Genomic DNA, 22,960 nt, shown 5'->3' with positions numbered 1-22,960 from the left:
AGAGAGAGAGAGAGAGAGAGAGAGAGAGAGAGAGAGAGAGAGAGAGAGAGAGAGAGAGAGAGAGAGAGAGAGAGAGAGAGAGAGAGAGAGAGAGAGGATGGAGAACAGTGAATAATTTCTATGAAAAAGAGGAAGGTAGAGGGGGGGAGGGAGACAGTTATGTACTGTTGCATCACTGTGGAATGTATAAATGTGTTTCTGATTGTCGCAGGCTGAACTGTCCTAAAACCGTCCAATAAAAACCAGTGAAAACAAATTAAACTAAAAGTGCAATTGGTTCCAGATTCTACAGGCAAAACAATAACATTGGAACATTAGGAAATATAACACTTTAATAATTGTTTACTATATTACTGTACCAAGTGGTTAGGTGATACTGATGATGGTAATCTTTAGGATAACAAATAGTCATGCGGTCAACATCGGTCAGCAGACAATGTACAGTCATTGTGTTTTAGTCACATAATGGTAGTCTGAGAAGTAACTGATTGCTAAACCAAACATGATCAGAATACCATAACAACCCAACAACACTGGAAACGTTTTTTTTTTCCAAAAATGAAAATACTGCCCCTAGAGTCGCAACAAAACAAATTGACAAAAATGTCTAAAAAGCAGTTTTTGCTTTGTCATTATGGGGTACTGTGTGTAGATTGATGAGGGAAAAAATGATTGAATCCATTTTAGAACAAGGTTGTAACGTAACAAAATGTAGAAAAACTATAGGGGTCTGAATACTTTCCGAATGCACCGTACAAGGAGTACCAGTACCGAGTCAATGTGCAGGGGTATGAGGTAATTGAGGAAATACAACATGTACATGTGGGTAGGCGTAAATGTGACTAGGCAATCAGGATTTATAATAAACAGAGAAGCAGCAGCGTATGAGTGATGCTGAGTAATATTGAGCGATGCTGTGAGTAAAATAGGCTCAAATGGGATTATCGTAACGTAATCCCAATTGGTGATTTGGTAATAAGCCTTATTTGTTGGATTCACACTACCAAACCCCCTGTCTTACTGTACTACATAGTCATCCATATCCCTTCCCCTGCTGAGTTGGCAGATATGACCCATATGGAATGGTCTACAGCTAAACCTAAACCCACTGTAAAGCTAAAAGGGCAGAGCAGGATTACTATTGCAACAACACATCATCAGTGGGGTAAAACTAACCTGTCTCACGACGGTCTAAACCCAGCTCACGTTCCCTATTAGTGGGTGAACAATTGCCATACTGCTCGCACCATGCAAGTCCCTTAAGATCGCTAAATAATAAGAAAACATCTTCATAGACATAAAAGTCTCTCACCTCTTCATGATCTGTATCTCCAAACACCAGCGTTCTCTGTTCCTCTCACTCAGCTCCTGACGACACTGCTTAATGGCTATCTGCTCCTCTGTGTCCTACACAACAACACACAGGTAGGATTAGACACACACACACACACACACACACTAACACTATTACAATGCTGTTACAATACATACACACAGTACACAGAAAGAGACAGGCCGGACACAACGTAAAGCGTAAAAGGCAGCGTAAAGCCTGTCAGAAGTATAATCAAATCAAATCCAATTTTATTTGTCACATACACATGGTTAGCAGATGTTAGTGTGAGTGTAGCGAAATGCTTGTGCTTCTAGTTCCGACAATGCAATAACCAACAAGTAATCTAGCTAACAATTCCAAAACTACTACCTTATAGACACAAGTGTAAGGGAATAAAGAATATGTACATAAAGATATATGAATGAGTGATGGTACAGAGCGGCATAGGCAAGATACAGTAGATGGTATTGAGTGCAGTATATACATATGAGATGAGTATGTAAACAAAGTGGCATAGTTAAAGTGGCTAGTGATACATGTATTACATAAGGATGCAGTAGATGATATAGAGTACAGTATATATGTAGACATATGAGATGAATAATGTAGGGTATGTAAACATTATATTAAGTAGCATTGTTTAAAGTGGCTAGTGATATATTTTACATCATTTCCCATCAATTCCCATTGTTAAAGTGGCTGGAGTTGAGTCAGTGTGTTGGCAGCAGCCACTCAATGTTAGTGGTGGCTGTTTAACAGTCTGATGGCCTTGAGATAGAAGCTGTTTTTCAGTCTCTCGGTCCCAGCTTTAATGCACCTGTACTGACCTCGCCTTCTGGATGATAGCGGGGTGAACAGGCAGTGGCTCGGGTGGTCCTTGATGATCTTTATGGCCTTCCTGTGACATCGGGTGGTGTAGGTGTCCTGGAGGGCAGGTAGTTTGCCCCCGGTGATGCGTTGTGCAGACCTCACTACCCTCTGGAGAGCCTTACGGGGCGGAGCAGTTGCCGTAAGGCTGGGCGGAGCAGTTGCCGTACCAGGCGGTGATACAGCCTGACAGGATGCTCTTGATTGTGCATCTGTAGAAGCCTGTGAGTGCTTTTGGTGACAGGCCAAATTTCTTCAGCCTCCTGAGGTTGAAGAGGCGCTGCTGCGCCTTCTTCACGATGCTGTCTGTGTGGGTGGACCAATTCAGTTTGTCTGTGATGTGTACGCCGAGGAACTTAAAACTTACTACCCTCTCCACTACCGTTCCATCGATGTGGATAGGGGGGTGTTCCCTCTGCTGTTTCCTGAAGTCCACAATCATCTCCTTAGTTTTGTTGACGTTGAGTGTGAGGTTATTTTCCTGACACCACACTCCGAGGGCCCTCACCTCCTCCCTGTAGGCCGTCTCGTCGTTGTTGGTAATCAAGCCTACCACTGTTGTGTCGTCCGCAAACTTGATGATTGAGTTGGAGGCGTGCGTGGCCACACAGTCGTGGGTGAACAGGGAGTACAGGAGAGGGCTCAGAACGCACCCTTGTGGGGCCCCAGTGTTGAGGATCAGCGGGGTGGAGATGTTGTTGCCTACCCTCACCACCTGGGGGCGGCCCGTCAGGAAGTCCAGTACCCAGTTGCACAGAGCTTGGAGGGCACTATGGTGTTAAATGCCGAGCTGTAGTCGATGAACAGCATTCTCACATAGGTATTCCTCTTGTCCAGATGGGTTAGGGCAGTGTGCAGTGTGGTTGAGATTGCATCGTCTGTGGACCTATTTGGGCGGTAAGCAAATTGGAGTGGGTCTAGGATGTCAGGTAGGGTGGAGGTGATATGGTCCTTGACTAGTCTCTCAAAGCACTTCATGATGACGGAAGTGAGTGCTACGGGGCGGTAGTCGTTTAGCTCAGTTACCTTAGCTTTCTTGGGAACAGGAACAATGGTGGCCCTCTTGAAGCATGTGGGAACAACAGACTGGGATAGGGATTGATTGAATATGTCCGTAAACACACCAGTCTGCACATGCTCTGAGGGCGCGGCTGGGGATGCAGTCTGGGCCTGCAGCCTTTTGAGGGTTGACACGTTTAAATGTTTTCCTCACGTCGGCTGCAGTGAAGGAGAGTCCGCATGTTTTAGTTGCGGGCAGTGTCAGTGGCACTGTATTGTCCTCAAAGTGGGCAAAAAAGTTATTTTGTCTGCCTGGGAGCAAGACATCCTGGTCCGTGACGGTGCTGGTTTTCTTTTTGTAATCTGTGATTGACTGTAGACCCTGCCACATACCTCTTGTGTCTGAGCCGTTGAATTGAGATTCTACTTTGTCTCTATACTGACGCTTAGCTTGTTTGATTGTCTTGCGGAGGGAATAGTTACACTGTTTGTATTCGGTCATGTTTCCAGTCACCTTGCCCTGATTAAAAGCAGTGGTTCGCGCTTTCAGTTTCACGCGAATGCTGCCATCAATCCACGGTTTCTGGTTTGGGAATGTTTTAATCGTTGCTATGGGAACAACATCTTCAACGCACGTTCTAATGAACTCGCACACCGAATCAGCGTATTCGTCAATGTTGTTGTCTGACGCAATACGGAACATATCCCAGTCCACGTGATGGAAGCAGTCTTGGAGTGTGGAATCAGATTGGTCGGACCAGCGTTGAACAGACCTCAGCGCGGGAGCTTCTTGTTTTAGTTTCTGTCTGTAGGGTTTGATCTAATCTTCATCTAGATCACAACAGTAGACAAACACAGTCTGCTTAACTTCACTAGGGTCGGGGGCACTATTTTCACTTCCGGATGAAAAGCATGCCCAAAGTAAACTGCCTGCTACTCAGGCCCAGAAGCTAGGATATGCACATAATAGGTAGAATTTGGATAGAAAACACTCTAAAGTTTCCAAAACTGTTCAAATAATGTCTGTGAGTATAACAGAACTGATTTGGCAAACGAAAACCTGAGAAAAATCCATTCAGGAAGTGGGACTTTTTAAAATGTTTGTAGTTTTCTATCGAATGCCATTACAGTATCCATTGACTTAGGACTCACTTCCTATGGCTTCCACTAGATGTCAACAGTCTTTATAATGGTTTCAGTCTTGTATTCTGAAAAATGAAGGAGTAATGAGTGGTCTTACTTCAGTCTCCCAGAGCTTTTTCATGCGCATGACCGAGAGCGTCCCTTACTTGTTTACCTTTTATATTGACAACATTATTGTCCGATTTAAATATTATTGATTATTATGACTAAAAACAACCTGGGGATTGATTATACACATCGTTTGACATGTTTCTACAAACTTTACGGATACTATTTCAATTTTTCCTCTGCCTGTTGTGAATGCGTTTGAGCCTGTGGATTACTGAACAAAACCTGCAAACAAAACGGAGGTTTTTGGATATAAACATGGACTTTATCGAACAAAACAAACATGTATTGAGTAAATGGGAGTCTTGTGAGTGCAACCATATAAAGATCAGTGATATAGTGATACATTTTATGATTTGTGTGCTGGTCACTGTTCTCAAATAATCGCATGGTATGCTTTCGACGTAAAGCCTTTTTGAAATCTGACACCGTGGTTGGATTAACATGAAGTTCATTTTTAAACCGATGTATAACACTTGTATGTTTTACGAATTTTCCTAATGAGTATTTCTGTTTTTGAATTTGGCGCTCTGCAATTTCACTGGATGTGTGCCAGGTGGGATGCTAGTGTTCCACGTACCCTAGTGAGGTTAAACTAATAACACACAAACAATTATACGTTTTCAAATCTTTATTGAACACACCATGTAAACATTCACAGTGCAGGGTGGGAAAAGTATGAACCCTTGGATTTAATAACTGGTTGATCCACCTTTGGCAGCAATAACCTCAACCAAATGTTTTCTGTAGTTGCGGATCAGACCTGCACAACAGTCAGGAGGAATTGTGGACCATTCCTCTTTACAAAACTGTTTCAGTTCAGCAATATTCTTGGGATGTCTGGTGTGAACTGCTCTCGAGGTCATGCCACAGCATCTTTTTTTTAACCTTTACTTAACTAGGCAAAACAGTTAAGAACAAATTCTTACTTCCAAGTAAGAACAGTGGATTAACTGCCTGTTCAGGAGCAGAACAACAGATTTGTACCTTGTCAGCTTGGGGATTTGAACTTGCAACCTTTCGGCTGCTACTCCAACACTCTAACCACTAGGCTACCCTGCCGCCCAATTGGGATGAGGTCAGGACTTACTGGGCCACTCCAGAAGGCACATTTTCTTCTGTTGTTGGTTTACTTCTGTGTTTTGGGTCGTTGTCCTGTTGCATCACTCAACTATTGTTGAGCTTCAACTGGCCTAATATTCTCCTGCAAAATGTCTTGATGAACTTGGGAATTCATTTTTCCGTTGACGATAGCAAGCTGTCCAGGCCCTGAGGTAGCAAAGCAGCTCCAAACCATGATGCTCCCTCCACCATACTTTACAGTTGGGTTGAGGTTTTGATGTTGGTGTGCTGTGCCTTTTTTTCTCTACACATAGTGTTGTGTGTTCCTTCCAACCAACTCAACTGTAGTTTCATCTGTCCACAGAATATTTTGCTAGTAGCGCTGTCGAACATCCAGGTGCACTTTTGCAAACTTCAGACGTGCAGCATTGTTTTTTTTGGACAGCAGTGGCTTTTATCGTGGTGTCCTCCCATGAACACCATTCTTGTTTAGTGTTTTACGTATCGTAGACTCATCAACCGAGATGTTAGCATGTTCCAGAAATTTCTGTAATTCTTTAGCTGACATTCGAGGATTCTTCTTAACCTCATTGAGCTTTCTGTGCTGTGCTCTTGCAGTCGTCTTTGCAGGACGGCCACTCCTAGGGAGAGTAGCAACAGTGCTGAGCTTGCTCCATTTATAGACAATTTGTCTTAACGTGGACTGATGACATCAAGGCTTTTAGAGATACTTTGTAAACCTTTCCAGCTTTATGCAATTTAACAATTCTTAATCGTAGGTCTTCTGAGATCTCTTTTTGTTTGAGGCATGGTTAACATCAGGCAATGCTTCTTGTGAATAGCAAACAAAAATTTTGTGAGTTTTTTTTTTAGGGCAAGGCAGCTCTAACCAACATCTCCAATCTCGTCTCATTGATTGGACTCCAAGTTAGCTGACTCCAATTAGCTTTTGGAGAAGTCATTAGCCTAGGGGTTCACATAGTTTTTCCAACCTACACTGTGAATGTTTAAATTATGTATTCAATAGAGACAAGAAAAATACAATAATTTGTGTGCTATTAATTTAAGCACACTATGTTTGTCTATTGTGACATAGATGAAGATCAGATCAAATTTGATGACCAATTTATGCAGAAATCCAGGTAATTCCAAAGGGTTCACATACTTTTTCACTGTAACACTTCAACTCTGGGCAAAACATAATGAGCTGTACGACCAGCTTATCGTTTATTTTTGGTATTATGATGTTATCCTCAACAATCCAGGAAGTAACGGATAGAATCATCACCAGTGATTCAGAAAGTAGCAGAGGAAGTCCCATTAAACACAATGCCATAGCCCATCATGCACGTCCCTCCACTTCCTACGACAGACCGAAGTTACACTATACATACAAAAGTATGTGAACACCCCCTCAAATTAGTGGATTGGCTATTTCAAACCCACCCATTGCTGACAGGTGTATAAAATTGAGGACACAGCTATGCAATCTCCCTAGACAAACATTGGCAGTAGAATGGCTTTACTGAGGAGCTCAGTGACTTTCAATGTGGCACTGTCATAGGATGCCACCTTTCCAACAAGTCTGTACGTCAAATTTCTGCCCTGCTAGAGCTGTACCGGTCAACTGTAAGTGCTGTTATTGTGACGACTCAGACGCGAAGACCACAGAATGCTGAAGCATGTAACGCGTCTGTCCTCATTTGCAACACTCACTAACTCTGGAAGCAACGCCAGCACCAGAACTGTTCGTCAGGTGCTTCATGAAATGGGTTTCCATGGCCAAGCAGCTGCACACAAGCCTAAGATCATCATGTGCAATACCAAGCGTCGGCTGGAGCGGTGTAAAGCTTGGAAACACGTTCTCTGGAGTGATGAATCACGCTTCACCATCTGGCAATCCGACGGACAAATCTGGGATTGATGGAGGCCAAGAGAACGCTACTGCCGGAATGCACAGTGCCAACTATAAAGTTTGGTGGAGGAGGAATAATGGTCTGAGGCCGTTTTTTCATGGTGAAATCTTAACTCTACAGCATACAATGGCATTCTATACAATTCTGTGCTTCAAACTTTGTGGCAACAGTTTGGGGAAGGCCCTTTCCTGTTTTAGCATAACAATGCCTCTGTGCACAAAGGTGAGGTCCATACAGAAATGGTTTGTCGAGATCAGTGTGGAAGAACTTGACTGGCCTGCACAGAGCTAGTGGAAAGTATGGTGGAAATTACAAGATTATGTTATAATACTGTTATTGCATCAAATGGTTGTTTTATGCAACAGAATAAGGGGTTGTAAGAACACTAATCTGTGTGTGTTCTACTGAGGATGGGCCTCTGAAGATTTACGATGTCTTTGGGTGATACCGCATTCCAGAGCATGAGTTAATGTTTCTGTTCTATACGGTACCAGGGAGAGATGACTCCAGAGCCAGACCCTGGTCTCTACACAATGAGATACTGTCTGCTGTGAATTATAAGTATATTTCATACAAATCTTAACCCATTCCATACATCTGTTGTTTCTCATGTAGACTGAAGGAGAATGGACTTTGCTATAAAATGCTTTGGCTCAAACCAGCTTGTTGAGTTCTCAGTGATCACCTCCAGGGGTGGTTACCAACCAGCTCCATTACTGCACTAATTAAATAATAAAGATTGTTTTGAAGAAATCTAGAAGTCTCTCCTTTTGCTTACAATAATTCCACCACAATTTTGGCGGCGAGGATGCAATGATGAACTTAATTAGATGCATAAACTTAATTAGATGCATTAGATGCAACCAGGGGAAAGCCACTCTCCACTATTTGGAGCAGATCAGATCACCACCTGGCTGGGAGCGTCAGCTGAATGGATACATCATCTCGAACAGAATTGAATTAAGGATGAGACGGGTTTCTTTCAATAATTGAACTTGAAAGTGCACAGAATTAATAGTACTAATTAGACATTAACTGAACGTTTAAGTGATGAAAAGATAAGAAAAAATAAAAACAATATAAAAAATAACAAATGCCCCTGTTGAGGGTACACTCAGAGCGAGGTCTTCCTTAAGAGGGCCACAGCTGGGGTAACTAACAGGACTGAGTTGAGTTGATGAGAGTGTTCTTAAGTGAGGTATCCTTGGACATGATTGTTAATTAGCCAGTTGCGGGTTACCAAAGGTCCAGATCCGTGGTAATGGCTTCATGACAGTAGGACTGGTGAGGTTAATGTATTGAACGAAGAACGAGAGTGCAGGTGACGCCTTGCGAGGCATCTGACTTTGGTGAAGTTCAAAGTTTAACGTGTATGTAATTGATCAAATGTTTTGTTAAATGAGGTAAACAGGTATGCCCTGGGTTGCAATTGTTGGGTGTAATTGTAGGTGTTTTTGATATTCCTGGTACTTAGAAAATACAAGGTAAGAAAGGATTTTTGGGACCATGTTAAAAAGGTAGATAGGAGACATGGGTACTCTGTAGGTTGTTTTGCACATTTGGATAGATGGAAGATAATCTATAGTAATCGCAGTAGGCGATATCCCAGTGTGGCTACAACACCCAGTTTTGGGACCACTAATTAGGCAATCTTTTGATAATGGTATAGGTTTCCCTGTTCATATAGTCAGGTTTTGAAATCATGTGTGGATAAAGTGTTCTGTGTGGGTGCAATAGGTTGACTCTGTGTGGGTAACCTTTCAATGATGTTCTGTGTGGACATCTGACCAATTCTGTGTGGATGGTTATTTAGTAATGTTCTGTGTGAGCATTTGATCAATCATGTGTGGTTGAACATGAAGGCTCTTTGTGAGCCTGAGATAAATAATAATTAGTAGATAAGTTAATGATATGAAATGGTTTAAAATAGTTAGGTACATATGTGAAAGCTATAAACCAAATCCACCTATAGAAGTAAGAAAATATTCCTGCAGGTTATACAAATATTGATTATGTGTGTTTGTGAACAGTACTGTGTGAATGTGATATGAGAGTTGTGTGAGTGGGTTAATAAGATATAAACATTTGTATAATAAGATGATTGAAATTTGGTTAATAAATGTTCATATAATGTTATTTTGGGGTTCCGTCCATCACTGCCCATCATAGAATATCTTGGACAGTATTGAGAGAGGGATGTTAGCAGCAAGTCTATAGTTTCTGGGAGCCTAGACTTTGCCGTGGTTTCTGGGAGGTCAGAGAACTGTTGAGGATTCCATGACGGGCTGGTTATTGTACGGGAAACAAATGTACATTTTTTTGGGTTCCGCTGGGAATTGGCTTGGAGAGCTGCCTTGTAGCTGTGGAGTGTCCTTGAAAACGCAAATGGAATCGTTGATGTGAGTACATAAGAATTTCTTACATTTTATATGGATTTTGTGAAGATATGAAAATATGATGAATTGTATGTGTATATAATCGATTACTGGAGATTTGATAAAGTAATAATGGGAATATAACGAGATGCAACTTAAACAACCCATACGTAGGTCCCTTTAATGGATTATTTGATAAAGATGAGGTTTAAGCATTATTCAACTGTCTACAAAGTCTGGGCAATTGTCTCAGAAACTGATTGGAGTGTGTCTACTTTTGGTTAACTTACCCTAACGATGTAACTATAAAACGCTTATTGGATTATTCTCTGTACGGGTTGTTGGGTGTTCACCTTGGGGTCATGATAGGGGCTGTACCAAATGTTTGATGTATTATAATAATTGATTATGCTATGTTGTATTAATAGAAGGGGAGGGGTTATAAGAACCTTGCCTTGTATACTGTTGTTCAGGTTAGTTATCATTGTTTTAGTTCACAATGGAGCCCCTAGATCCACTCTGCATACCCCTGTTGCCTCCCTTGTCCCACCCCCCACACATGCGGTGACATCACCCATTACAACCAGCATGTCCAGAGATACAACCTCTCTCATCATCACCCAGTGCCTGGGCTTACCTCCGCTGTACCCGCACCCCACCATACCCCTGTCTGCGCATTATGCCCTGAATATATTCTACCATGCCCAGAAACCTGCTCCTCTTATCCTCTGCCCCCAACGCTCTAGGCGACCAGTTTTGATAGCCTTTAGCCGTACCCTCATACTACTCCTTCTCTGTTCCGCGGGTGATGTGGAGGTAAACCCAGGCCCCGCATGTCCCCAGGTACCCTCATTTGTTGACTTCTGTGATCGAAAAAGTCTTGGTTTTATGCATGTCAACATCAGAAGCCTCCTCCCTAAGTTTGTTTTACTCACTGCTTTAGCACACTCTGCTAACCCTGATGTCCTTGCCGTGTCTGAATCCTGGCTCAGGAAGGCCACCAAAAATTCAGAGATTTCCATACCCAACTATAACATCTTCCGTCAAGATAGAACTGCCAAAGGGGGCGGAGTCGCAGTCTACTGCAGAGATAGCCTGCAAAGTAATGTCATACTTTCCAGGTCCATACCCAAACAGTTTGAACTACTAATTTTGAAAATTACTCTCTCCAGAAACAAGTCTCTCACTGTTGCCGCCTGCTACCGACCCCCTCAGCTCCCAGCTGTGCCCTGGACACCATTTGTGAATTGATCGCCCCCATCTAGCTTCAGAGTTCGTTCTGTTAGGTGACCTAAACTGGGATATGCTTAACACCCCGGCAGTCCTACAATCTAAGCTAGATGCCCTCAATCTCACTCAAATCATCAAGGAACCCACCAGGTACAACCCTAACTCTGTAAACAAGGGCACCCTCATAGACGTCATCCTGACCAACTGGCCCTCCAAATATACCTCTGCTGTCTTCAACCAGGATCTCAGCGATCACTGCCTCATCGCCTGTATCCGCCACGGAGCCGCAGTCAAACGACCACCCTTCATCACTGTCAAATGCTCCCTAAAACACTTCTGTGAGCAGGCCTTTCTAATCGACCTGGCCCGGGTATCCTGGAAGGACATTGACCTCATCCCGTCAGTTGAGGATGCATGGTCATTCTTTAAAAGTAACTTCCTCACCATTTTAGATAAGCATGCTCCGTTCAAAAATGCAGAACCAAGAACAGATACAGCCCTTGGTTCACTCCAGACCTGACTGCCCTCGACCAGCACAAAAACATCCTGTGGCGGACTGCAATAGCATCAAATAGCCCCCGTGATATGCAACTGTTCAGGGAAGTCAGGAACCAATACACGCAGTCAGTCAGGAAAGCTAAGGCCAGCTTCTTCAGGCAGAAGTTTGCATCCTGTAGCTCCAACTCCAAAAAGTTCTGGGACACTGTGAAGTCCATGGAGAACAAGAGCACCTCCTCCCAGCTGCCCACTGCACTGAGGCTAGGAAACACGGTCTCCACCGATAAATCCATGATTATCGAAAACTTCAATAAGCACTTCTCAACGGCTGGCCATGCCTTCCGCCTGGCTACTCCAACCTCGGCCAACAGCTCCGCCCCCCGTAGCTCCTCACCCAAGCCTCTCCAGGTTCTCCTTTACCCAAATCCAGATAGCAGATGTTCTGAAAGAGCTGCAAAACCTGGACCCGTACAAATCAGCTGGGCTTGACAATCTGGACCCGCTATTTCTGAAACTATCTGCCGCCATTGTCGCAACCCCTATTACCAGCCTGTTCAACCTCTCTTTCATATCGTCTGAGATCCCCAAGGATTGGAAAGCTGCCGCAGTCATCCCCCTCTTCAAAGGGGGAGACACCCTGGACCCAAACTATTACAGACCTATATCCATCCTGCCCTGCCTATCTAAGGTCTTCGAAAGCCAAGTCAACAAACAGGTCACTGACCATCTCGAATCCCACCGTACCTTCTCCGCTGTGCAATCTGGTTTCCGAGCCGGTCACGGGTGCACCTCAGCCACACTCAAGGTACTAAACGATATCATAACCGCCATCGATAAAAGACAGTACTGTGCAGCCGTCTTCATCGACCTCGCCAAGGCTTTCGACTCTGTCAATCACCATATTCTTATCGGCAGACTCAACAGCCTCGGTTTTTCGGATGACTGCCTTGCCTGGTTCACCAATTACTTTGCAGACAGAGTTCAGTGTGTCAAATCGGAGGGCATGCTGTCCGGTCCTCTGGCAGTCTCTATGGGGGTGCCACAGGGTTCAATTCTCGGGCCGACTCTTTTCTCTGTGTATATCAATGATGTTGCTCTTGCTGCGGGCGATTCCCTGATCCACCTCTACGCAGACGACACCATTCTATATACTTTCGGCCCGTCATTGGACACTGTGCTATCTAACCTCCAAACGAGCTTCAATGCCATACAGCACTCCTTCCGTGGCCTCCAACTGCTCTTAAACGCGAGTAAAACCAAATGCATGCTTTTCAACCGATCGCTGCCTGCACCCGCATGCCCGACTAGCATCACCACCCTGGATGGTTCCGACCTTGAATATGTGGACATCTATAAGTACCTAGGTGTCTGGCTAGACTGCAAACTCTCCTTCCAGACCCACATCAAACATCTCCAATCGAAAATCAAATCAAGAGTCGGCTTTCTATTCCGCAAAAAAGCCTCCTTCACTCACGCTGCCAAGCTTACCCTAGTAAAACTGACTATCCTACCGATCCTCGACTTCGGCGATGTCATCACCAAAATGACTTCCAACACTCTACTCAGCAAACTGGATGCAGTCTATCACAGTGCCATCCGTTTTGTCACTAAAGCACCTTATACCACCCACCATTGCGACTTGTATGCTCTAGTCGGCTGGCCCTCACTACATATTCGTCGCCAGACCCACTGGCTCCAGGTCATCTACAAGTCCATGCTAGGTAAAGCTCCGCCTTATCTCAGTTCACTGGTCACGATGGCAACACCCATCCGTAGCACGCACTCCAGCAGGTGTATCTCACTGATCATCCCTAAAGCCAACACATCATTTGGCCGCCTTTCGTTCCAGTACTCTGCTGCCTGTGACTGGAACGAATTGCAAAAATCGCTGAAGTTGGAGACTTTTATCTCCCTCACCAACTTCAAACATCAGCTATCCGAGCAGCTAACCGATCGCTGCAGCTGTACATAGTCTATAGGAAAATAGCCCACCCATTTTCACCTACCTCATTCCCATACTGTTTTTATACTGTTTTTATTTATTTATTTTTCTGCTCTTTTGCACACCAATATCTCTACCTGTACATGACCATCTGATCACTTATCACTCCAGTGTTAATCTGCAAAATTGTATTATTCGCCTACCTCCTCATGCCTTTTGCACACATTGTATATAGACTGCCCATTTTTTTCTACTGTGTTATTGACTTGTTAATTGTTTATTCCATGTGTAACTCTGTGTTGTCTGTTCACACTGCTATGCTTTATCTTGGCCAGGTCGCAGTTGCAAATGAGAACTTGTTCTCAACTAGCCTACCTGGTTAAATAAAGGTGAAATAAAAAAATAAAAAACCATCCCTCCTTACATTTATTGGGTCCTAGACTACAGATTATCAATATATATATTCATTATAGAGGTTTAATATTGTTCCACAGTTTATTTTCTAGTCTCTACCTCTTATAAGGAAACGGTCTGAGAAATGTGTGACTGAGACAGAACTGTGTAGGGGAGTGTAAGAGATAAGAGACTAGTCAGACATTCCACTATAAATCAGCTTGGGGAGTGGACATGTACTGGTTAGCCCTTAGAAAACACTGGAACTATTGTATCTCTCTTGCAAGTTTGTATAGCTGTGTATGCATGGGCTTGGTCTGATGAGTAGAAGGTAATGACGTATGCAGTGACATCACTAGGGCTGGACTTCGGGCTTAATAAAATAACTTGGGACTTTTCCTATTTTGAAGAATTTACTCGGAAACATGTGTGCTATGCTCCTGTTGTCAACTTCTGTTAATGCAATTGCATTAATAAAGGTTTTTGAATTATTTAATTAAAGATATTGTCTGAATGATAATTTCACCAATGAGCCAATGATTGACAAGCAACAAGGAACGAACTCCAACAGGGTACTACATTTAAAATAAAACTGCCCATAAGGTAGTATGAGAGAAGTTGATATATTTATGGAATAAATATTTTTCCATAAAGTTAGAGCGAATTAAGATTGAATCTCGACGTAACTTATAACGTTGTACAAAGACTAGGGTTTCCATCAAACTAAGTATCATTGCGGAGCTAATGTGATGTAGTAAAATAATTGAAATATGTCGCTTGAGAAAAGATCATCTGCTTACAATGTAATACATTGTCTGTTGCCTAAATGGAGTCGTATTTAAATAACTGAATCAAATAAGGGACAGTTACCTACATCTAATGAATTCCAATAATAGTGGATAGGTAATTGCGATAGAGCTGTAACCATGAACATAATTTAAATCTAAACATGGGTATTACTTATTGCAGGATACAACTGCAATGAACTGAAGTTGTGGGCAGGAAAAGGATCTGATATTCCAAAATGTGTTTTTTTTCTTATGAATTGACTGATGTATTTTATAAATGTGGCGCATTACATGTTACTTTTAAAGTCTTGTACATTTCATAAGTAGGAAACCGAAAGAGAAGAGATACTTGTCAAGTTTGTTTTTAACAGTTGGATCAGTCCCTAGAGAAAGGGATCAAGCCCTAGGGGGGACAAAAGCCAGCCAGCACACAGACATTGTTCTCCAGGAGTGGAGTGAGCAGTTCTGGACTATTATAGGCAGTAGAGACTAGAGACTGACAGGTGGCTGAAAGGCCAAAGCATGAGAGCCGCAGGGACCACAGAGAGAGGAAGGTCATTGAATCTATCTGAATAAAGACATTAAGTTACATAAAGGACCATTCAGGAATCAGAGAGAACAAAGGTCTAAAGCTCTTAATACATTTAACATCCTTTTCATAACTCTGATGGGGTCATACATCTATGACAATGAAGCATGTAAAGTACCAGCCAGCAAGAGGATTTGACAGAATGCTAACTGTCATTACCACTGACCTCCATTGTTGGTAGGGGTCCACATAGTGCTACCACTGTGCTCTTTCAGCGGAATTCACCTGAGACAACACTGAGCAGCATTTCCAGTAAACAAAGTGGTGCATACAGACATAAAGACAGATAGACAGTGCACAGATAGAGGACAGAAAGAGCAAACTAAATGGGTGTGGACAAGTTCCAATGGTGTAGCTATAATAATGTGCATCTATGTCCCTCTCATCCTGTGACTAGGTGTGATGTCATAGGCCAGGGAGGATGCAGAGTTCTATGGGCCAGGTCACAGAATAAAGATGAGTGTATTTCCTGTAAGTTACATTTAAAGCATTCATGATGAGGGAATTTAATATTACATTAAATATTAATGTGGGAGCCTCCATAGGTTCTGCTAGGCATACAGCAGCATAGGTTCTGCTAGGCATACAGCAGCATAGGTTCTGCTAGGCATACAGCAGCATAGGTTCTGCTAGGCATACAGCAGCATAGGTTGTAGGCTATCTGATGACAGTATGAAACATGAAAAATGCCACTTGCTCATACATCATAGCATAGCACTTTTGCAAACACACAAAATATGGTAAAAGTTATAGGTAACAAAATACACACATGAATGAATGGTGTGCTACTGCTAAAGTTATGCACCTTGTTCTGCCATCTGGTGACATTCCCGAAGCCCCCGGTCCCCAGGCGTTCCTTCAGCTCCCAGGAGCCACAGCTCTGCTGCTGCTGCAGGGGAACGCGACTCATGGTCCTCAGATAGTCCTGACTCAGCCACACAACAACACAGGATCTGAAAAAAAAATGTTTACTACAGCATTATTAGCCTGTATGTACACTGTATGTAGGCCTAACTAACGCATGTCTGGACCATTGGGGCACTGAAGGTAAGGCAAGCAGAGCCGCAACGATTTCAAAATATATGGTAACAAGTAACTACAGCTACTACTTGCCCTATAATGACAGTGTTACTAGCTCAACATCCATAGCTGTTCTCTCTGAATACATAATAGGCTACATTGTATAAACACTGAAATGACCCGACTGATTGTCAGCAGGCTACAGGAGAACATCAAATGTCTTCTTTATAAAGCAGCAGCACAGCAGTATCATGCGGATAGTTTGTTTCGATTTATAAAAAATAAAAGTATGCTTATATTGTGTTTATAAACTTTACAAGCTTACTAGTTGTTTTCCACTCATTATAGAAGATTACAGCTGACATTAGGCTTCCCCGATGCTACTGTAATGTAGCACAATTACCGCGAGCACCTCTCACCTTTCGTTCGTGAGTAGTGACCGTAAAATTAGTCCTACCTGAAAAGTAGACTTTGGCCAACGAAAAAAGTTAGTTTGATAATGATAGACGCAGCTACCTAACATACACTTTTGTTCATGAAAGTAACCTTCACTTTCTCTCGATTTACTACTGTAACTGGGGGGGGGGGGGAATTCTCAAAGTCTACTTCCTGAAAGTCATATTTCCTGTAAACCTGAACGCGGGTCGATCCGCCCACAAAGAGCATAGCGTATTCTTAGTCTGTAGACTGGTACTGCTGATATAGGTCGATGCCTGATACACGGATACAGTAGCTAGGTTCATAATCTCTGTCAGTGTCTCCAATGGAGAATCTGTGACGACTGTTGTCTTAGTTTGGAGTAGGATATCTAAAGAGATAATGTGTCAGATGTGCCAATAGCTGTTATCGTAAGAAAATGATAGGCTGCTAACGTTACATTAAACGAGGGAAGAGATCCAGCTTTTGTCAAATTAACGTGAAAAGTTTAAATGTTTTGCATTTAAACATTTTCCTAACCTTAACGCAATTATCCTAACCTGCTGTGTAAATTCTCCTAACCTGCTACAAAAGTTCAAAGCGGAAGTTAATTTGACAAAAGCTGGATCCCTTCTAGCCATGACACTACAAGTGGTCTGTTCACTGCAAGTGGTCTGTTCACTCCTGTTCACTCCATATACACTACATGGCCAAAGGTATGTGGACACCCATTCAAATGAGTGTATTTGGCTATTTCAGCGTTGGCTGGAGTGGTGTAAATTTCGCAGCCATTGGACTCTGGAGCAGTGGAAACGCGTTCTCTGGAGGGATGAATCACTCTTCACCATCTGGCAGTCCGACAGATGAATCTGGGTTTGGTGGATGCTAGGAGAACGGTACTGCCCCAATGCATAATGCCAACTATAAAGTTTGGTGGAAGAGGAATAATGGTCTGGGGCTATTCTTCATGGTCGGGATAGACCCGTTAGTTCCAGTGAATTTAAATGTTAACCCTACAACATACAATAACATTCTAGATGATTCTGTGCTTCCAACTTTGTGGCAACAGGGTGGGGAAGGCCCTTTCCGGTTTCAGCATTACAATGCCCCTGTGCACAAAGGCGAGGTCCATACATAAGTGGTTTGTAGAGATCGGTGTGAAAGAACTTGACTGGCCTGCACAGAGCCCTGACCTCAACAAAATCGAACACCTTTGACATGAATTGGAACACAGACTGCGAGCCAGGCCTAATCCTCCAACACCAGTGCCTGACCTCACTAATGCTATCGTGGCTGAATGAAAGCAAGTCCCCGCAGAAATGTTCCAACATATAGTGGAAAGCCTTCTCAGAAGAGTGGAGGCTGTTATCGCAGCAAAGGGGGGACCAACTCCATATTAATGTCCATGATTTTGGAAGTAGATGTTCGATGGTGTTCACATACTTTTGGTCATGTAGTGTACTTCAAAAAAAGAGTACTATTATTATTATTTTACTATGCCCAGCTCATGAGGCCCCTTGATGATGTGAGGCCCAAGGCGATTTCCCCTTCTGCCTAATGGTAAGTCCGCCACTGGTCACCATATTAATCGTATATAAACGCAACATTCAACATTTTTTTTTTTACTGAGTTATAATTCATTTAAGGAAATCAGTCAATTGAAATAAATTAATTAGGCCCTTATCTATGGAATTCACATGACTGGGAATACAGATTGCATCTGTTGGTCGCAGATACCTTGAAAATAGGTAGAAACGTGGATCAGAAAACCAGTCAGTATCTGGTGTGCAGCACGACATCTCCTTCGCATAGAGTTGATCAGGCTGTTGATTGTGGCCTGTGGAATGTTGTCCCACTCTTCTTCAATAGCTGTGCGAAGTTGTTGGATATTGGTGGGAACTGGAACACGCTGTCGTACATGTCGATCCAGAGCATCCCAAGCTTGCTCAATGGGTGACATGTCTAGTGAGTATGCAGGCCATGGAAGAACTGGGACATTTTCAGCTTCCAGGAATTGTGTGCAGATCCTTGCGACAAAGAAACTTGCATTATCATGCTGAAACGTGAGGTGAAGGCTGCGGATGAATGGCACGACAATGGGCCTCAGGATCTCAAATAAAATAACATTTTAATGGTCACATACACGTGTTTACCAGATGTTATTGCGGTTGTAGCGAAATGCTTGTGCTTCTAGCTCCAACAATGCAGTAATATCTAACAAGTAATATCTAACATTTACACAACCTATACCCAATACACACAAATCTAGTAAAGGAATGGAATTAACAATGTAAAAATATATGGACGAGCGATGTGAGAGTGGCATAGAATAAGATACAGTAGAATAGTATAGGATACAGTATATACATATGAGTTGGGTAATGCAAGATATGTAGACAGTTTTATCAGCTGTCCGGGTGGCTGGTTTCAGATGATTCAGCAGGTGCAAGCCCAATGTGGAGGTCCTGGGCTGGCGTGGTTACACGTGGTCTGCGGTTGTGAAGCCTGTTGGATGTACTGCCAAATCCTCTAAAACGATGTTGGAGGTGGCTTATGGTAAAGAAATGAACATTCAATTTTCTGGCAACAGCGCTGGTGGACATTCCTGCAATCAGCATGCCAATTGCACGCTCCCTCAAAACTTGAAACCTCTGTGGCACTGTGTTTAGAGTGGCCTTTTATTCTCCCCAGCACAAGATTCACCTGTGTAATGATCACGCTGTTTAAGCAGCTTCTTGATATGCCGCCACACCTGTCAGGTGGGTGGATTATCTTTGCAAAGGAGAAATGCTCACTAACAGGGATGTAAACAAATGTGTGAACAACATTTGAGAGAAATAAGATTTTTGTGCGTCTGGAACATTTCTGGGATCTTTTATTTCAGCCCATGAAACATGGGACCAACACTTTACATGTTGTGTTTATATTGTCTGGTTTTTGGTTTAGTTCTCACCTAAATGTGTTATCACTGCACTTCAACCATTTGAAAGCACAGCAAAGTTGAAATGGAAATGCAATGTTGCATATTTTGTTTATTTATACAACAACTTAATGTGTTATCAAATCAAACTTTAAATGCACTTTAAATAAAAGTATGATATAATTTAATCCTATTCTTAAAGCTTGAAACCCTAGCCCTATATGTACAATGTCGAAAATAGTAAAAAAAATAAGGAAAAACCATTGAATGAGTAAGTGTGTCCAAACTTTTGACTGGTACTGTATGTCTATTTTTAGTTGAATCTTGGGTCGAATTGAAACAATAGCTGTTGATGACTTTCAATATGCTATATCGGCCTAAATAGTATCATGGATGATGTATGACTCATATAGTGTAGTTACATTTCATTTGCTCTGGTACCTACTCTTTGAAATGACTTCGATAGCAAAAGTGAATTTATTTAATTTTTAAGTGGAGGATTCCAGTAAATCATTCTCACGATAGCACATTTGTAGAACTTAGTGACAAATATCAAAGCTAAGCAGGAACAGGTTTGGTTAGAACCCTGAATGGAAGACCAAAGGGTAGTTGTTGATTGATCACTTCCTCAGTAGGTGCTTCCCAGCCTTTATTTTTTTTTCTTCTGATAGTGTATATAACGTTAAAGATCTGACATTTTTTCAAAGTCACAAATTAAACATTTTATACAAGGTTTGTCTGTTGAAAATTGGTTACCAAGTTGACATAATCCTGGGGTTGAAATTTCACTCTCATAACAGTTTAAGTTGATGACTTTTTGCAAATCCAATGTATTTTTAAAAGCTTCCATATCACAATATGTTGACAAATTAAGATGAAACATTGAGTCAGCCAGTTTGTGCCCATTGGAAAGGCTTGTATGGAATGGGGTGCTCACCTGAGTAAACATAGTCCAAAAAAGAAAAAGGTGAATGTATCTCCCCTAAATACTGCAACAACAAGTCTTTACAATACATTGTGCTCTTATTTTGCTCAGATAAAACGTGTCGTTACAGTCTTTATGGAGGATACCACCATGTAAGGCCTTTGCACTGCTTGCAACAATCCTGTCCCCTTATCTTTTGAATGGGCTTGACGATTATATCATAAAATCCGTGAAAATGCGGTCATTTAAGATATATGTATAATTATATATATATAAAATTATATTTGTGTTTGTGGCTGAATTTTCTTCTGCCTAATGCCTTATGATGTTTTTGCTCATTGAATACCATTCAAAAGGTCTACAAAAGTCAGAAAACAACAAGGCTACGGTCAGTCGTGTGTATAGGTGGCAGGGAAGTCAGGCGCAGGAGAATCAAACTTAATGAAATGGAGTTGTTTAATTGTAAACAAAACATAACTCCAAAACTATGAAATAATAAAACAAAGTGGGTACAAGGACCCATCGCGCACCAATACAACACGAAATCTGAACAATAAACAATCTCTGACTGTAACGATCTTCTTCATCTGAGGAACAATTGGACCAAAACGCAGCGTGGTAAGTGTCCATATTAATTTAATATCACTGAACACGAAATACAAAATAACCAAGTGAAACAACGAAATTAAAATCGAAACAGCTCTGTATGGTGAAGAACACAGACACAGAAAACAACTACCCACAAACACCAGGTGGGAACAGGCTACCTAAGTATGGTTCTCAATCAGAGACAATGATAGACAGCTGCCTCTGATTGGGAACCATACCAGGCCAAACACAGAAATACAAAACATAGAACAAAAACATAGAATGCCCACCCCAACTCACGCCCTGACCAAACTAAAATAGAGACATAAAAAAGGAACTAAGGTCAGGACGTGACAGCACCCCCCCTCCCCCCAAAAGGTGCGGACTCCAGCCGCAAAACCTAAACCCATAGGGGAGGGTCTGGGTGGGCATCTGTCCGAGGTGACGACTCTGGCGCGGGACATGGACCCCACCTTAGTCTTGGCCCACTTAGGTGGCGCCTTTGGAGCGGCGACCCTCTACTGGGGACCTTTGCAGCGGGCGCCGGACAGGCGGGAGACTCTGGCGGCGCCGGACAGGCGGGAGACTGGCGGCGCCGGACAGGCGGGAGACTCTGGCGGCGCCGGACAGGCGGGAGACTCTGGCGGCGCCGGACAGGCGGGCGGTTCCGGACAGACACGGGTGGCTCTGGCAGCTCCGGACAGACGGACAGCTCTGCCGGCTCCGGACAGGCGGGAGAACCTGGAGGGAGGAGATGGAGAGACAGCCTGGTGCATGGGGCTGCCACAGGACCTACAGGAGGCCAGGTCAGGACATGACACTGACAAACATATGAGGGGTAACAGAGGGTTAAAAACACAACAGGTAATGAATGGGATTGAAACCAGGTGTGTAGTAAGACAAGACAAAATCAATGGAAAATGAAAAAATGGATCAATGATGGCTCGAAGACCGCTGACGTCGAGCGCCGAGCCCCGCCTGAACAAGGAGAGGCTTCAACTTCGGCAGAAGTCGCGACAGCTACTTCCTGGAAAACGACATGACTCTTCCATACGTATAGTGATCTAAGGCCTATTTGACTAGTGTCATAATACAATTGGCTCATTCATCCCCCCTCCTCTTCCATGTAACTATTGCCCAGGTCGTTGCTGTAAAAGAGAATGTGTTTTCAGTCAATTTACCTGTTAAAATAAGGGTTAAAAATATATCTACAATAATTTATAAGAATTATAAGAATGAAAAATCAATGTACAATGTCTACTTGGAAAATACCCTACCATGGTGTTCGGAGTATTCAAGCTATGCAATGACATTGCCTTAATTGTCAACTGTAAGATAATGATGCAATCAATGACTGTTCAGCAGATTCTCGACACTCAAAACCTCAGTTTTCAAGAGGAATCCCCTGTTTGTAATGAAAACGTTATCACATTTCCACATCAACAAACAACATGAAACATCCTCCCTACATCCGTCTGACTTGCATCACTTTGGTTCCCATACTGTATACATGCTTTTATTTATATGCAAAAGCTTGATGCGTATGGCGTAGATATATATTTTTTACACTAGTAATGTGTGGTTTATAGGTGCATAGACCCCCTCACTGAGTAGCCTGTTTTGAGAAACTATTTCCTGTTTACGTTTACTAAATATGGTGTTGTTTCCTAGGCTAGTGCTGTATGTTTAATATGGTGTTGTTTCCTAGGCTAGTGCTGTATGTTTAATATGGTGTTGTTTCCTAGGCTAGTGCTGTATGTTTAATATGGTGTTGTTTCCTAGGCTAGTGCTGTATGTTTAATATGGTGTTGTTTCCTAGGCTAGTGCTGTATGTTTAATATGGT

The 22,960-nt window shown here is 42.7% G+C and overlaps 1 protein-coding gene across 3 annotated transcripts in view; it reads right to left on the bottom strand.

The window, feature by feature from the left end:
- Window positions 1-16,856, bottom strand: part of ikbkb (inhibitor of nuclear factor kappa B kinase subunit beta) — a 37,289-nt gene extending 20,433 nt beyond the window's left edge. The window contains exons 1-3 of one of the 3 annotated variants that reach the window (XM_046351026.1): window positions 16,724-16,856; window positions 16,052-16,199; window positions 1,313-1,407 (exon numbers count right to left, since the gene is read on the bottom strand). In XM_046351026.1, the coding sequence (XP_046206982.1) occupies window positions 1,313-1,407; window positions 16,052-16,156 (200 nt within the window). In that variant the 5' untranslated portion in view covers window positions 16,157-16,199; window positions 16,724-16,856. Of the gene's footprint in view, window positions 1-1,312; window positions 1,408-16,051; window positions 16,200-16,591 lie in introns of all 3 variants that reach the window. The other 2 variants (XM_046351027.1, XM_046351025.1) reach the window with 2 other exon arrangements.
- Between the last annotated feature and the right edge of the window lie 6,104 nt (window positions 16,857-22,960).

The sequence above is a fragment of the Oncorhynchus gorbuscha genome, linkage group LG05 (assembly GCF_021184085.1).
Source record: "Oncorhynchus gorbuscha isolate QuinsamMale2020 ecotype Even-year linkage group LG05, OgorEven_v1.0, whole genome shotgun sequence".
NCBI lineage: Eukaryota > Metazoa > Chordata > Actinopteri > Salmoniformes > Salmonidae > Oncorhynchus > Oncorhynchus gorbuscha.
The sequence above is the reverse complement of the archived record's forward strand: the minus strand, read 5'-3'. Positions and strand labels throughout refer to the sequence as shown.